Raw genomic sequence first — 18,485 nt, 5'->3', positions numbered from 1 at the left:
CATTACAGGAAGAGGAAATGGAAAATAACAATGAAAACCAACAGTGGGAGGTAGGACACTAAAGGGGGGAAAAATAATCAAAGAGGAAAACAAACCATGTTTAGTAACATAAATAAACAAATATGGCTGGAAGAACAACCCATATCTCAATAATAACCCTAAATGTTAATGGCTTAAACTCACCAATTAAGAGACACAGGCTACTAGAATGGATCACAAAACAAGACCCAACAATATGCTGCCTACAGGAGACGCATTTGATAGGAAAAGACATACATAGGCTGAAGGTGAAAGGTTGGGAAAAATCATATCACTCATATGGACTTCGGAAACAAGCAGGAGTGTCCATACTCATATCAAATAAAATAGATTTCAAGCCAAAGTTAATCAAAAGGGATAAAGAGGGACACTACATACTGCTCAAGGGAACCATACACCAACAAGACATAACAATCATAAATATATATGCCCCAAACAATGGTGCAGCTATGTTCATCAAACAAACTCTTCTCAAGTTCAAGAGTCTAATAGACCACCATACAATAATCATGGCAGACTTCAACACACCTCTCTCACCAATGGACATATCTTCCAAACAAAAGTTGAATAAGGAAACTATAGAACTCAATAACACAATTAATAACCTAGACTTAATTGACATATATAGAATATACTACCCAACATCAAGCAGTTACACTTTTTTCTCAGCAGCACATGGATCCTTCTCAAAAATAGATCATATATTATGTCACAGGGCAACTCTTAGACAATATAAAGGAGTAGAGATAATACCATGCATCTTATCTGATCATAATGGAATGAAACTGAAAATCAACGATAAAAGAAGGAAGGAAAAATCATGCATCACTTGGAGAATGAACAATAGGTTATAGAAGACATCAAGGAGGAAATTAAAAAATTCTTAGAGATAAATGAAAACACAGACACAACATATAGGAATCTATGGGACACATTGAAAGCAGTTCTAAGAGGAAAATTCATTCCTTGGAGTTCATTCCTTAAAAAAAGGAAAAACCAACAAATAAATGATCTCATACTTCATCTCAAAATCCTAGAAAAAGAAGAGCAAAACAACAGCAAAAGAAGTAGAAGGCAAGAAATAATTAAAATCAGAGCTGAAATTAATGAAATCGAAACAAAAGAAACAATTGAAAAAATTGACAAAACTAAAAGTTGGTTCTTTGAAAAAATAAATAAAATCGACAGACCCTTAGCCATGCTAATGAAGAGAAGAAGAGAGAGAACTCAAATTACTAGCATAAGGGATGAAAAAGGCAGTATCACAACAGACACTTCAGAAATACAGAAGATAATTAGAAATTATTTTGAATCCTTATACTCCAATAAATTAGAAGATAGTGAAGGCATCGATAAATTTCTTAAGTCATATGATCTGCCCAGATTGAGTCAGGAGGATATAGACAACCTAAACAGACCAATATCAATTGAGGAAATAGAAGAAACCATCAAAAGACTACCAACTAAGAAAAGCCCAGGACCGGATGGGTATACAGCAGAGTTTTACAAAACCTTTAAAGAGGAACTAATACCAATACTTTTCAAGCTACTTCAGGAAATAGAAAAAGAGGGAGAACTTCCAAATTCATTCTACGAGGCCAACATCACCCTGATTCCTAAACCAAACAAAGACACTTCAAAGAAAGAAAACTACAGACCAATATCTCTAATGAACCTAGACGCAAAAATCCTCAATAAAATTCTGGCGAATCGGATACAAAAACATATCAAAAAAATAGTGCATCATGATCGAGTGGTATTCATCCCTGGGATGCAAGGCTGGTTCAATATACGGAAATCAATAAATGTTATTCACCACATCAATAGACTTAAAAATAAGAACCATATGATCATCTCGATAGATGCGGAAAAAGCATTCGACAAAGTACAGCATCCCTTTATGTTCAAAACTCTAGAAAAACAAGGGATAACAGGAACATACCTCATTATTGTAAAAGCAATCTATGCTAAGCCTCAGGCTAGCATCATTCTGAATGGAGAAAAACTGAAGGCATTCCCTCTAAAATCTGGAACAAGACAGGGATGCCCTCTCTCACCACTTCTGTTCAACATAGTTCTCGAAACACTGGCCAGAGCAATTAGACAGACGAAAGAAATTAAAGGCACAAAAATAGGAAAAGAAGAACTTAAATTATCACTATTTGCAGGTGACATGATTCTATACCTAGCAGACCCAAAAGGGTCTACAAAGAAACTATTAGAGCTAATAAATGAATTCAGCAAAGTGGCAGGCTATAAAATCAACACACATAAATCAAAGGCATTCCTGTATATCAGCGACAAATCCTCTGAAATGGAAATGAAGACAACCACTCCATTCACAATATCCTCAAAAAAAATAAAATACTTGGGAATCAACCTAACAAAAGAGGTGAAAGACTTATACAATGAAAACTACAGAACCCTAAAGAGAGAAATAGAAGAAGATCTTAGAAGATGGAAAAATATACCCTGTTCATGGATAGGCAGAACTAACATCATCAAAATGGCGATATTACCAAAAGTTCTCTATAGGTTTAATGCAATCCCAATCAAAATCCCAACGGCATTTCTTGTAGAAATAGAGAAAGCAATCATGAAATTCATTTGGAAAAATAAAAGACCCAGAATAGCAAAAACAATGCTAAGCAGGAAGTGTGAATCAGGCGGTATAGCGATACCAGACTTCAAACTATACTACAAAGCAATAGTAACAAAAACAGCATGGTACTGGTACCAAAACAGGCGGGTGGACCAATGGTACAGAATAGAGGACACAGAAACCAATCCACAAAACTACAACTATCTATATTTGATAAAGGGGCTAAAAGCATGCAATGGAGGAAGGATAGCATCTTCAACAAATGGTGCTGGGAAAACTGGAAATCCATATGCAACAAAATGAAACTGAATCCCTTTCTCTCGCCATGCACAAAAGTTAATTCAAAGTGGATCAAGGAGCTTGATATCAAATCAGAGACACGCCGTCTGATAGAAGAAAAAGTTGGCTACGATCTACATTCGGTGGGGTCGGGCTCCAAATTCCTCAATAGGACACCCATAGCACAAAAGTTAATAACTAGAATCAACAAATGGGACTTACTCAAACTAAAAAGTTTTTTCTCAGCAAAAGAAACAATAAGAGAGGTAAATAGGGAGCCTACATCCTGGGAACAAATATTTACTCCTCACACTTCAGATAGAGCCCTAATATCCAGAGTATACAAAGAACTCAAAAAATTAGACAATAAGATAACAAATAACCCAATCAACAAATGGGCCAAGGACCTGAACAGACACTTCTCAGAGGGGGACATACAATCAATCAACAAGTACATGAAAAAATGCTCACCATCTCTAGCAGTCAGAGAAATGCAAATCAAAACCACCCTAAGATACCATCTCACTCCAGTAAGATTGGCAGCCATTATGAAGTCAAACAACAACAAGTGCTGGCGAGGATGTGGGGAAAAGGGTACACTTGTACATTGCTGGTGGGACTGCAAATTGGTGCAGCCAATTTGGAAAGCAGTATGGAGATTTCTTGGAAAGCTGGGAATGGAGCCACCATTTGACCCAGCTATTCCCCTTCTCGGTCTATTCCCTAAAGACCTAAAAAGAGCATGCTACAGGGACACTGCTACATCGATGTTCATAGCAGCTCAATTTACAATAGCAAGACTGTGGAACCAACCTAGATGCCCTTCAATAGATGAATGGATAAAAAAAAATGTGGCATTTATACACAATGGAGTATTACTCTGCATTAAAAAATGACAAAATCATAGAATTTACAGGGAAATGGATGGCATTAGAGCAGATTATGCTAAGTGAAGCTAGCCAATCCCTAAAAAAACAAATGCCAAATGTCTTCTTTGATATAAGGAGTGTAACTAAGAACAGAGTAGAGACGAAGAGCATGAGAAGAATATTAACATTAAACTGGGATGAGAGGTGGGAGGGAAAGGGAGAGAGAAGGGAAATTGCATGGAAATGGAAGGAGACCCTCAGGGTTATACAAAATTTCATACAAGAGGAAGTGAGGGGAAAATAATACAAGGGGGAGAAATGAATGACAGTAGAGGGGGTAGAGAGAGAAGAGGGGAGGGGAGGGGGGATAGCAGAGGATAGGAAAGGCAGCAGAATACAACAGACACTAGTATGGCAATATGTAAATTAATGGATGTGTAACTGATGTGATTCTGCAATTTGTATACGGGGTAAAAATGGGAGTTCATAACCCACTTGAATCAAAGTGTGAAATATGATATATCAAGAACTATGTAATGTTTTGAACAACCAACAATAAAAAATTAAGAATTTGAAAAAAAAAATAAAAATAATTTCCCAACTTTCCAAGCTTGTGCCACAGCTTCATAGAAATCTCTAGAAGGTCTTCACGGGTGCAAAGAACTTAGATCCTCAGTAGCATTAATGATCTGGGGCCCAATCCAGCACTGAGGACCCTCCCACTGACGAGGTGAGACACACTGCTGCCTGTGGAAACCCTGAGAGCTGGTTTTTCTGTTATTTAGCAGATTGAAATCTTGACCCACAAGGCTAGTCATCAAAGCATCAAGATCTACCCAGGACAACATGTTCTGCTCAGAGGCCATGGCCACAGAACTCATGAGAACAAAGCCCAAAGGATTAAAACAACTAGAGCTGCCAGTTTTAACTCCAAGTTCAAAAAAAACCCTAACAGCCTGACCTTCTGACCCAATAGCCTTTCTTCCTCACAACACGGAGATTAACTGGACATTTACTGAATACATCGGTACTATGTTGGGGGAAGATGAGAAATTTATGACTATTAAGCAAATAAGGGCTTTAACTTAGATGTAAACAGAGTTCTAGGGTTCTGGAGAGAGATGATTTGGGGCTCTCTGGGCATCCCAGGCCAGAGGGTACACATGAAAGAAGGTGCCGCAGTCTGGCTGGGCACAATCAGGAGCCACTTGTCAAAAGAAACTAACTTTATTTTTAGAACCACACACGCCAAACAAAACAGCCTCTCAGGAAAAACCCTCAGAGCCTCAACTGCCACCACCGGCTTTCCACAAGCCTCTCTCTCCCACACAAGCTTCTCTCCACCTCCCACAATCCTCCTGCTCTTGAGGCCGATTGGCTGGGTCACGTGGGCAGAGCCAAAAAAGTCCCCCAATGAGCAGCTCCGTGGTCTGAAAGGGCAGGGAAACAGCCTAATGAGCATCACTGCAGAGGAGCCAATCAGCTAGATGTTGCTGGGGCCGCTGTGAGCCAATCATCAGCCGGCAGCTGGAAGTTTGCTGGCAGCTGGAAGTTTGCTGGGGCCCCTTCGGCTGTGGCTCTGAACAAGAAGGGTAGAAGCGAAAGATATGGTTGGAAAAAACAGTGGATTAGATGAGGAGAGGAGCTTAGATATTTTAGTATTTTATAATATAACAGAAGCAACAAAGATTTTAAAACAGCAGATTGGTATATTTGCTTTATGTTTGGTTCTAGGACAAAAACTATTACCAATGGCAGTGTATGTGGGGGTACAGTAGACCAAGAGAGAAAGACACGCCATCCTATCAGCAGGGAGACTAATAGGTAATTGGGATTAATGGGCAAACCTAACAATTCTCTCTGGGTATCTCTTGTTTCTTCACATCTGTGAAAACACAGCTTTTATCTGAAACACTTAAAAGATTTATACAACAAACAGCCTGTGTGAGAGACAGGGTGTCCCTCTGGGGAAGAGAGGTGATTTTTGTTTTGTTTGTGTGTTTTTACTGCACAGGAGAATAAGGATAATGTCTCCCATGGGGAAAAAGCTTGGCCAGGATTGATTGCAGATGTCTTCATAATATTGGGTTTCTGAAGCTCGTAGTTCCTCAGGGCACAAACCCACTGTGTGTGTAGTATTCATCAGGGCCACTATTCCCCGTGGAACTTGGGGGTCAAGAAAAACTGCTACAGACAATGAAACTCATGCTACTTGCAATGCTTTGAGCAACAGAGTCCTTTGTTTTTAATCCAAGTGTCTCATGCCTTCTCTCTGCATCTCTGAAACTGTGGTAGTCCAACTACCACAGTTAGCTGCAAATAGGGTAAAACTCTCAGATGCTTCACAATTTTTTAATTAATTAAATTTAATTTTTTAAACATTTTTTTTATTTATAGATGGACATAGTATCTTTATTTTTATTTATTTATTTTTATGTGGTGCTGAAGATCGAATCCAGGGCCTCTACCACTGAAAGGTACTGGGGATTGAACCCAGGGGCCACTGAACTACATCCCCAGTCTGTATTTATTTATTTAGGTAGGATCTCACTAAGTTTCTGAGGCTGGCCTTGAACTTGTCATCCTTCTGCTTTGGCCTTCTGTGGACTAGGATTACAGGCATGCACCACAACACCCAGCTACTTATTAATTAATTTATTTTGCAATGCTTGGGATTGAACCCAGGGCCTTAAAGCTTAAGCCAGGACTGGTAAAGTTCTGGGATACACTTATAAAGTAACGACTGGAATCAAAGATGACTATGAGGCTTCTGAGTTGGATGACTGGGCAGAAGAGGGTAATACCACCCAGGAGGAGGAACACAGGAAGGAAAGAGGTTCCTGAGGAAGGATGGTAGCTGGTTTTAAACACTTGAGCTGTGCAGAGAATCTTGAAGAGGAGATGTCCAGCAGAACCCTGACTACAGGGGATGCTCTATAAACAAATTGAACCTCTCAGCAGCTCCTTCAGTACTTCCTAAATTCACACACCTCTGTGCTATATTAGAGTCCTCTAGAAGATGTCAACAACAGCTGACCCTTAGGGGGGAAAAAAAGTAGCTGGGCATGGGAGGCTGAGGCAGAAGGATCTCAAGTTCAAAGCCAGCCTCAGCAATTTAGTGAGACCCTGTTTCTAAATAAAATATTTTTAAAGGCTGAAAATGTGGCTCAGTGGTTAAGTGCCCCTGGGTTCAATCCCCAGTATCCCCCAAAATTTTTAAAAACAACAACAAAAAAAAAAACAAGGTGTGCTTTGTCTAACACTCAGGGAGTCAAATCCCTGAAGGTGAGCCTAGGTGTCTGAATTTTTCTTTTAAAGCTCTGAAAGTGATTTCAATCTACAGTGAGTGGAAAAGTAGTAGCCTATTAGAACCAAAGGCAATCACACTTTCCTTGAGAGCCTAAGAGCCTGACCTGGCAGCAAAAAGGCCAACTTATTTGGACAGGCAGGTGACCTCTTACTACATCAGTACATCAGGACTATTATCCAACCTCTTTCCTTTTTAGGGTCACCAAGTTTTCACTTAAGGACCAATAATCATTTGCCAAGGAAACCACTGCACATAAGAATGAGCAGACTTCTGAATCTCCAGCTCCAGATGTTGGACTGAGGCAGATGTTATTTCACAGAATAGTTCAGAGATCTTTTTGCCCCCATAAACTACCTTCCAGTGAAATCATCTGGACACCTTATTCTAGTCTTACCAGGCACAGTCCAGACACAACCATCATCCTCATGCAAAGCCAACTTCACTCAGACATCAGAAGCCCTGGAGGATCATGTGGGGTGTGTTCCTTAACTCATGTTCCTCTATTAGCCTTCCATGTGGGCCTCACAGCCTTTCCATGGGTCTTGAAAAGTTCAGTCTCCCTTACCCTTGGGACACCTACAGGGTAGCTGTCTAGTATAGCACATATATTTTTACTATTGTTTGAGCCTCAGTTCTATCTGATGATGCCACAAGAAATTTCTCAGCTTAGCCCCAAATCCATCTCCTGTAACAAAATTTTCTAAAAAGTGGTTTACTGAGAAATCCTTCAAGACTAGGAGAAACTCACAATTTATTAGCAAAGTAATTTCTTTAAAGGCCGAATCCCATCCATATTAACCTTTCCTGCTGGATGCTTAAACAGGATTAGTCGGGTGAAGGAATACAGAGGCACCCTGGGACGGTTAGAGACTTGAGGTACTCAAGACAAAGGCCTGGGCTCATCCAGGGTTGACTAACATTTCCAGGATCAGTTCATTTTTGGAAAAAAAAAAATAAACAAAAACAAAATAAAAGTAAAACCCAACACTTTCAGGAAGTATAGGTAGCTCTGTTTTTCAGAATGAAAGTCCATGCTTTAGGAGAGAATGTGCTGTCCATCTACAAACAAGTCATTCTCATCCACCGCACCATGCTCAAAGAAACAGTCTAACTGCAGTTATTATAGCAAATTACCATAGACTGGTGACTTTATAAGTAACAGATTTCTTTTTCATCATTCTCTTCAAGAGGCCCCTGATCCTGGTTATGTCCTTCCTTGGTGGGTTCATGGAGAGAGAGAGACAGAGAAGAAGAACGGACATCTTAACTCTCTTTTTTTATAAGGGCATTATTGCTATCATGAGGGCTTCAACCTCATGATTCATTTAAACCTAGTTACCTAAATGTCCCATCTCCAAATACCACAGCATTTGAGATTCAGGTTTCCATGTGTAAACTGGGGATGGGGGCACAAATACTAACTTTGTCATACTAGAGCACATCTTATGCTAGAAACATCAAGATTAGCAACACAGGCCAATTCTATTAAACATGGATGCCTTTAGAAAAGATATGATTCACACCAGTTCAAGTAAGATAAATCCTTCAAAAGAGGAAGCTGCAGAATTCCATCTTGGTGGGTGTAAAGGGGCTAACTCAGGTCTTCCTTAGGAAATCCATTTCACATGAGGTCTGAGGCATGGATAAGATTAAGGAGGAAAGAGCATTTGAACTCTTCATCCCATAAGGTACTATAGGTACAGCTTATTAAGGGAGAGCACTGAGAAGGGGTGAGAGAAACTAATAGATCTAAGACTACAAGTTGTAGCCTGAGTGGCACATGGATAGTCAGAGACACCACACATTGGTTTACTTTGAAGAAAAAAGGAAACCTAAGAGTTTTCTCACTGTGTCGAGGTTACACAATATACTGCAGGGGTAGTGAGTGAATGCACTCCAAGTATCTTCCTGGAGCCTCACTACAGCACACCTTCAAATGTAATTCATTGGTTCTCTTTCCATGACAGAGTTGATAATGGAATCAACATCTTTAAGACTTACTCTCAGGAGTAAGCCCTATCTTATTCTTGTTTTAATGCTTTCCTGACCCCACATTCCACCCTAGAACTTAGTAGAATGTCTTATATACCTGAGCCTCAAAAGACTATGTTGAGACTCAAAATTTGAAAATATTCAAGGAAGCAGAGTAATGAAAACATCAACAGAAATTTATTGAGGAGGCTAAGGTTGTAGCTCAGTGGTAGAGCACTTGCCTAGCATGTGTGAGGCACTGGGTTCGACTTTCAGCATCACATATAAAAAAAAAATGAATAAAATAAAGGTTCGTCAACAACTCAAAATATATACATTTAAAAAAAGAAGTTAATTGAGGACTAAATAGGTGTGAAATACCCTTGAGAGTCATTTTCTTATACTCTAACCAAGGGACTGTGGGGGGGGGGGTGAGCATTGAGGGGGTGCTTCTCTGCACTCTTAACATCTCTCAGGGTGATTAAGTCCAGCCAGCCTTTCATATCTAGGGATTCCTCATCTTTGGATTTCACTAATTATAGATTGGAAATTGCATATCAATAGATAGTCTGTAGTGATCATTGCAGACCTTTTTCTTGTCATTATTCCCTAAGCAGTACAGAATAACTATTTACATAGCATTTACATTGTATTAGTTATGATAAGTTTTCTAGAGATGGTATTTAAATATATAGGAGGATGCATGTAAGATATACACAAAAACTGTACTACTTCATATAAGAGACTTGATTATTGATTTTGGCATCTACAGTGGTACCAGAATTAATCCCTTATGGGTACTGAAGGGCAACCACACCTCCCTCATAATAGATTTCAGTTTCTTGTATAGCTGGTATCCTAATATTTTATTAGTTAACAGAAATGCTATTCGAGGGCTGGGTGGGCTGTAGCTAAGTAATAGAGCATTTGTTTTATGTGCACAAGACCCTGGGTTCCAATCCCAACTCTGGAGGAAAAAAAAAAAAGCAAAAGCAAATAAAGGAGGAGCAGAGAAATGGTATGATATTAGTAAGGCTCCCTCCTCACTTTCTAGCAATTTGCTTTTTGCACATAACTCTAGTTATAATGTAAAGTGTAAGAAACATATAAGAAACCCCACTACAACTGCATTTAATTGGGAAGAGCCTATAATTCTAGTAGAGATGGATTGGCTAGTTAAACTAGTTAAACTATGGTTTATCTGTACTAGTAGTCCTCAAACTTTTTTGGATTCAAGACCCCTTTATGTTTTTAAAAATGGCTGCAGGCCCCTGAGGAGCTTCTGCTTATGTGAGTTATTTTTATGTCGATTTACCATATAAGAATTAAAAGAGAAATACATAAGTACAGATTGCTTTTGCCACATCATGTAGTTTGAGGAACCCCAGGACACCCATAATGAAGACCAAATGTCTAAGCATTATGAAATAGTTTCAGCCTGTGAGCCCTTGGCCTCTGAGGAACTGCAAGAAGTCCATGGACCAATTTGAGGACTCTTGATCTCTATAATAGAATACCATGTGACAAAAGTATTTTTATTGTATAAAATATTCACTGACATTGAAAGTATTTTAATTTAAAGAAAACCAACCACAAAATAGTATGGACATTATTGTACAATTTGAAGTATATAAAAAGTTAATGTTCTAATATATTACAAGTATAGGTCTTTATTGAGATGGTGAAAATACAAGTTTTTCTTTTTTTGTTTTGTTTTCTGCATTGAGTTTTTTTAAATGTAACCAGATGTACACACATTTAACAAACATATACATATTGATTATTTGTAGTCACCTATATTGGTCCTTCCCAGACCACAAAATTTCAGCTTAGCATTTTTAGGAAAGATATCACACCAAAAAAATTTACCAATGATAAAGTATTAGTATTTTTCTTTATTTCTTGGTGGTGGGGATGGAACCCAGGGATTTTACCCACTGCATTCTACCACTGAGCTACTCTCCCAGCCCCAATAAGGTACTGGTTCTGCACAGCTTTAAGTGTCCTTGCCTCCCAGACACAATAGAAGTACCCCCTAGGGAGCTTACTAGAACCATGGACTCCCCAGTCCCACTCAAGATCTCCTTAATCAGAGCCTGCCTTGAGACCCAGGTGATTTGTGTGCAGAGCAGGTTTGAGAAACCCTGGCAGCACATTAGAATGACCTGGGAATTAAAAAAAAAAAAAAAATGGGGGAGGGGAGGAGGCATTGAGAAGGCTGCATTTTCTTTTATTACTTTCAGGTGATTCTTATCTGCATTTAGAACTGAGAAATGCTGCTCTAACACCTGGGCCTGGCTTCAACCTTGAAAAAGAGCAAGGCTGTCACCTCCAAACTCTACCCTGCTTTGATGCAGTGCCCCCACCCTCCACCTCTGCAACATGTGGGGACCTCCTAGCCAAGTTCCAGATCCCAGAAATTTCACAGGGACAGATGAACTGGATGGAGCAAACAGCTGCCATCTTAGTCCATTCAAACAAAATAGCATAGACCAGGTAATTTATAAACCGAAATACATTGCTCACGATTCTGAAGTCTGGGAAGTCCGTGATCAAGGCACCTGCAGTTTGGGTGTCTGGTGAGAGCTTGTTCTTCAGGGAGAGAGCCTTCCATGAGACTTCCTCCTCCCTTGGTGGAAGGGGCAAACAAAGTCTCTTATACCCATACTTATCCCACCCTCAAGAGGGCTCCGCCCTCATGACCTCATCACTGCCCCAGAGGCCCCTCCTCCTAATACTATCACATTGAGGATTCAACCTATGTCAAATTCTAAAAAAGCAAGTCTCCAGTGCCTTCAAAATCAAGGTTGCAAATTCTCAGATCAAAGGAAACTCTTATTGACCAACACTGGTGTTTTTAGAAGAATATGTTACGTTCCATTTGGTGTTTGAGGAGAGGCTTGTGCTGAGAACTGAGATACAAACCAGGACCCTGGGGTCTTGGTTAACAGACCCTTTCTTTCCAGTGGAGCAGATGTGACCCAGGAGGGGTGTGCAAACTGCTGTGCTAACACACTGACAGGTGACTTGAGGACACAGTGCCCCCTGTCTGGCAGATGAGCAGCTTTAGGCCATCACCACTGACTTCTAGAAACTGCATTTGAGTCTTGGGTCTTGGGGGGGGGGGGGCGGTAAGGCCCAGCTTCCACCTGAATTGCATACACTTGCTGTGATGCCCCTGATGAAATTCCAGCAGCAAGATTAGAATGTCATTATTAATGAGAGCAAACTGCTCTGTCCCTTAATGTTCCAAACCAAGCCATGCTGTTTTCCAGAATGTGAAAAGTGGCAAAACACCCACCTGTCCTAAGCTACAGACTCTTAAATTCCTCCAAAGTGCACGCACCTCTGGAGACTTGCTGTCCTGTTTTCATCCCTAAGTAACCTCTCTTCCAACTCCAGCCAGGTGCAGTTTTACATGGTCGACACTAGAGGGCGAGCCACCAAAACATTTCTGTTCCAACTCGTTGCTCCGCCAAAAAAAAAAAAAAAGTTCACTCTAGATTTAAAAGACAGCTTTCTCTCTGGCTTCCCCCAAGTCTAATGCCAGTAGCATTCATTGAAAAGCAACAGCGAAGCACTTTTTTTTTTTTTTCCTTTTTGGTGTCTTGGGGATTGAACCCACACCATTTGCAAGCCAGGCAAGTGCTCTATCATTGAGCTAGGTCCTTGGCCCTTTAGTTGCCATCTGGTTTACACACTACCATTTCTTTTCCAAGTCCATTTAACACAGTGTAAAGCCATGAGCTAGCCTGCTCCTCCTTTAGATCTACGTTAGTTGGTGTCTTAGATGTGGGGGAATAAATTGCACTGACCACTGCCAATCATAAGGGGTATACTAAGAGGGGCCTAATCAGGTGTCTTCTCATTGGTAGCAAGTTTACAAGAGATTCACTCAACATGAACACTCCGGAGAAAACTGGAGTTAGTTCCTCAAACCAAAAAACACCCTAAAAACTGTAGTTGTTATAAACTCTACCCTTGTAGCAAACTCTTCCAAGAAAAAAGAAAACCTGGGAGTGTAAAGATGTTCAGAGTTTGGCTTCTCTCTTCCCTGCTGCCCAACACAGGAACACTGACTGCCTGATCCGTTGTCATACATTTTCCATAGTTTTACTGTGTCATCCTGATGAAGCCAGCACTGGTTATTTCCTGGCAAATGTTGCGTCTCCTCCCTGCTCAAACATTGGGCTCCCCCTTGCTGAGAGGTGGCACCTAGAAACAGCCCCATGGCCACAGTGGAGAGTGCTGGCCACCAAATTCTGTTGGCCAGGGTTTATGGAGAGCTTCCAGTTCTTCCTTGGAGGTCTGAACAGGATTTCCCTAGAGAAGGAGGGCTTCGCAGAATAAATGACAAAGATTGCCCGGGAGGGCCTGCCAGGTCACTGGGCTCCAGTTCCTCATTGTTCAGCCCACCGGCTTCCCAGGGCTCTTGTCCAAATGAGCCGGAAACAGACACAAGAAGCCCCACAAAACTGCAAAATTATTCCATGCCTGCCCACACAAACACGGGGCACCAGTGATCATACATTCTGCATGATAAGAAAATGCCAAGAGACACTTTTAAGAACCCCCTTGAGGGAAGAATGCGTGGGACCTATGGCAGGACAAAGTTGAAAGTTGAGGTCTCTTCCCTTGGAGAAGAGTTTTTCAAGTACTTTGTGATGCAAAGTTCTAGTTTTAAATTCCTCAGTCTCTTTTTTCAAAACCTAATCTTTGTATTTTACAGAAGCAATAATGTTTGTCATAACCCAAAAATAGGAAAGAGAAATTTAGTAATCTTCCTGAAGTCTACCATCTACACACTGAAGAAATTTCCTACCAGTTTTGATTTTTGTAGACAAAGCATCCTTTTACTTCTGAGCCATAATCTTTCTCTTTTGTTGGCCAGTTTGCAAGGAGCGAGAGCCCATGACCTCACATAGATAATCAGCAATGTCAAGGAACAGGGACAGTCTTTTCCAATCACCACTGACAAGTTTCATTAAAATCAAAACATTTGTTTCAAATGTCTGGGGAAGTGAGACAAAATGTTTCTCGAACAAGTCTTGGAACCTACTGTCAGAATCTGAGAGTAAGATAAGAACCTTACATTTTATTTCCATTTGATTTTTGAAAGTCAGCAGGGGAAAACAGTATTTCAATGTTACACCTGCCCTTTTTTTTTTTTCTTAAAATACATTCTTCATGTCTGCCAGTAACATTGGCAAACTTGTTTTTAAAACTGTTGTACTTGTTTTTGTTAAACTAAGTGCTTGATTTTAAACTATTGCTGCCATCAGACTACATATGAAAATGTATAATGGCCAAGTCATTGTAACTACTTTTTATTTTTAAATGGAAGTATAAGATGATTTCCAATTCAAGAAATTTCTTTTTAAACTATTTCCTCTTTTTTCATGTAGCATAAAAATTGTCCTGATGGAATTGTAATTGCCAGTAGAGGATCAGTCACAAGTGAACCACTTCTCAGTTGCTAGTCTTTGCTCACATTAAAAACAACTTACAAATGTTTAGTTTTTGTGCATGATTATTAAAATGTTTATGGAAGTTTTTCTTATTCATTATGATAAAGTATTGCAGAGTAAATTTTGTTTTGTAACAACAACAAGAACGTCTTTCAAGGGTCTTAAAAAAACCCAGTGTTCTCTTGCAGTGATAATTTATAATGAAAAGAGAAGTTGATGTTTCTCAAATGGGTCAAGATTCCTGTTTCAAGGGGCTGTGAGCAATTATTTTCTTACAAAAAGATTAAAAATGTATCAGGTCCCTAAATGCTAAGTTCTACTGTGCATTAAATGTTCACGGGAACTTTTAAAAACACACACACACACATATTCCAGAACCTCTAAGGGCAAGGCCTGGGGATCTGTGTTTTACATGGTCCCCAGGAGACAACCTCAGGGACGGGAGAGCTCTCCTATTTACTGGGCTCTGCATCTGTCTCACATCAGTTTGCATTTAGCAGCATGAAGGGACAGTTCCCTCCACAACCACAAAATTCTTCCTCTCCCCTTCCCATCTAAAGACTGGGTCTGAGCAGAGCTTCTCAAAATCAAAGTGTGGTTCCCAGATAATAGCATCACTTGGGAAATTGTCAGAAATGCAAATACTAGAGTCCCATCCTGGGCCTACTATAAAAGAAAATTTTGGGAACAGGTGAACACAGTCCTCTGTAGGTTTTTTGGTTTGGGCGGGGTGGGGGGGGATGGACCCCAGGCCTTATGCATGTGAGATGCACCCTGAGCTCCACCCACAGCCCAGTCCTCTGTTTTGGTGAACCCTTCTGTTATTTCTGTTATGAAGCAGAATCTGTGAACCCCTGGATTAGAGAATTTCACAGTTTCAAGAAAGAAATAATGAAGACATAATTCTACATCAGGTAGAACCAAGTTTATTAATGACAGCCTTTATTACAATCACTCTCAAGTGTAAAAAATAAAGGGTGATTAATTAAAATTTAAAACTCACTTGGACTTGCTGTTTGGCCTTTCACTGGCTGTGCCAAAAGGGTGGGGATCTTGCCTGATTCTGAATCAACTGGTCAGATGGAGTTCACTGGAGAATGAGGTAATAAAAAAGACAAAAGTGCCAATTGGAGAGCTCAAGTCTTCTCCATGTTGGAAGGACGTTACAAAATGACAACCGTGGGATGGGCGAGAATGAAATAAGATACTCTTACATCCAGAATACGGACTGAACATCTCTACCTGTACAGAGACACAGACACACACATGCAGAGTCATACACACATCCAAATTGTGGAGACAAGATTTTAGAAGAATCTGTCCTTTCTCTAAGCAGACTGACACATTCATCAGCCACCACAATGCCACATGGGGCTCAAGTGGAAAACTGTGCTAAATTTCCACAAAGTATGCTAGCTGGCAGCCCATCTATGAGCTGACAAACGTGTCGCCACTGTAAAATAGGCTTGTGGTTTTCCCAGTGCTCCAACAGACCAAAGAGCAACATCCGGGGGACACCAGCTGGATTAAAATCTGGGGGGAGCAAAACTTGCCCTCCCATCTGAAGTGGAGGGCAGGGGCGGCAGCACCTGGAAGTGGTTTTCCTCTTTGTGTCAAAGAACACTTGCCCTCTTCAATGCACTCCCCCTCCAAAGTATTTTTGTGCTTTGTTACCATTTTGATGGTGAGGAAGCAAAAAGGACAGAGGAGCTCTGGCCATGCACTAACTTTTTAATCAAACTAAACTGCAAGGAGGAAGAAGGGAAAAAAAAATCATTAGAAGCTTTTTGATTGTGACAACACTGTTTTGGAATTGGGTTTAATTCCACTCAGAGAGAAAGAAGCAGAAAGGTGCAGAGGATGGGGCACCAAAATTGGCAATGGAAGAGATGGTGGAGTCCATGAGCTTTGTGATGGCACAGCCCGTCTCTTCCCAGCCGGGCTGGGACAACATGCCATGATCTCCCAACGCTGGGAACCTATGGCCTATTCTGAAATAAATGCCGACCAATATTTTAAAAGGTCAGTAGGAAAGATGGCAGGAACAGGAGATGGATTTAGAATCACAGGTCATGCAGGTTAAGATTATACAAACAAAATTAATATTTGAGCCAAGTTAAAAAAATCACTTTAAAATTTAAGAGGGACTATATCATAGCCTTCACCTTTGGGAGACCAAGAAAAAAAAAAGAACAATAACAAAACTCAAAACAAAACAACATAACCCAGAATATTCCAGAGTTTCCAAAGAATCCAACCACTAATTTGGTAGGGTGGGGTGAGGGAGTGTTTAATTAACACCTCTCATTAACCTCATTTTCTCCTTGGATGTCACTGATAAATAAAGCTCAGGCCTACTTAGAAAAAAGAGTGGTCCTGCTAAAATACGGCATTATGAAGTCTCCAAGGCTTGCTCGGTGCACATGGAATACACAACTTTCTTAAGAGATGCTCCAGGACGGACCACGAGCACCACCCACATTACCTGCTCAACACGGTCACAAACCCTCAACCCAAAGGCAAGCTGTCTTCCTCTTCAGACGACAGTGGCAACAGTTCCCTGAAATGTACACGGAGGGATGCCAAAACACCACTGCCCTCCAGGTAAGGAAGGGGCTGAGTTTGAGCAAAGATGTACTTCATTAGGCCACGGAACACAAGGCAGTCTCTCCAAGGTGGGACGAAAAGCAAAACTCTCTCTCCCAGTCCTCCAGTGACTGAAGTGGAGGACAGGGCTGTGTTCTCCACCGATTCATGTACCTCTGGGTGCCCCACCCTGCCTTGATTTCCTTTTTGGTAAGCATCCATCCATCCATAAATTCATGGCTACAGTAGAGATTCACGGCGCAATGACTTTCGTTCTGGCTATCTTATTAAAAAAAAAAATTTTTTTTTCTGTCAGTGAGCAGCATTATCCAGTTTTACCCCCCCCCAAAAAGAAACAAGTTCTTGGCAGCTCCATTAGGTGGGATTGCAGGATGCCTGTGTGTCGAGGTGCACACAGCTTGCATATAAGTTCGGCACGCGGGAGGGTGATGAAGGCTGGGTCAGTCCAGTGTCTTGCAGCAGCTGTTGCAGGGGCTCTACCAGCTAGCCCTGACAGCTTCAATATCACTAACCAAATTCTGGGCCAGGCATATCCCAAAAATCTGAGGGGGAAAAAAAAAAAGCAAGTCAAACAGTGAAATTCTTAAATTCATTAAGTTTTCTCTCGGCCCTGTGTTAATTTTTTTGGTAATCTGATTGTTAAAAATTGAGATACAATTCATGTACTGTAAAATGCATCCATTTAATGATAATAATTCAGTAGGTTTTAGTATATTCACTAAGTTATGCAACTGTCACCACTATCTAATTATAGAACTTTCTTATTACCCCTTGAATAAGCCTTCTTTTCCTAAGCAGTCATTTCTCTTCCTCCTCCCATATAGCCCTAGCTGTATTTCTATGTATTAATGAATTTCTATAGATTAGATATTCTGGACATCTTATATACATGGAATCATATAACATGTGGTGTGTCTTTTTACATGTAGCAAAATATTTTCAAGTTTTATCCTCATGTACCAATAGTTCATTGTTTTGTTTTTGTTTTTTGGAGGGGGTATGCTGTTTGGGGGGAAAGGTAATAAATTTATTTGAAGAAATGGTACAATGGTACAAATTTAAAAACTTAAGTTTTTTTTTTTTTTTTTGGTACTGGGGATTGAACTCAGGGGCACTTTACCATTTAGCCATATCCCCAGCCCTTTTTATTTTTTACTTTGAGACAAAGCCTTGCTAAGTTACTAGGGTAGGCCTTGAATTTGTGATCCTCCTACCTGAGCCTTCTGAGTCACTGGGATTATAAGGGTGTGCCACCATTCCTGGCTTTAAGGGAATGTTTTGGTACAACTGACAGAGAAGGTAACTCCAACATGCTTGCATTACCTTTGAGACCAGGGAAG

At 40.4% G+C, this 18,485-nt stretch overlaps 1 protein-coding gene across 1 annotated transcript in view; it reads right to left on the bottom strand.

Moving 5' to 3' along the window:
• Positions 1-15,448: 15,448 nt before the first annotated feature.
• Tspan5 (tetraspanin 5) overlaps positions 15,449-18,485 on the bottom strand; it is a 167,863-nt gene continuing 164,826 nt past the window's right edge. Inside the window, exon 8 of the mRNA XM_046459103.2 lies at positions 15,449-17,687. Within this exon, the coding sequence (XP_046315059.1) occupies positions 17,622-17,687 (66 nt within the window). The 3' untranslated portion in view covers positions 15,449-17,621. The remainder of the gene's footprint in view (positions 17,688-18,485) is intronic.

The sequence above is a fragment of the Marmota monax genome, unplaced genomic scaffold (assembly GCF_021218885.2).
Source record: "Marmota monax isolate L192 unplaced genomic scaffold, Marmota_monax_Labrador192_F-V1.1 WCK01_AAM20220418_F8-fsc00002, whole genome shotgun sequence".
Lineage (NCBI taxonomy): Eukaryota > Metazoa > Chordata > Mammalia > Rodentia > Sciuridae > Marmota > Marmota monax.
Note: the sequence above shows the minus strand (reverse complement) of the source record. Positions and strands in the feature narration are given on the sequence as shown.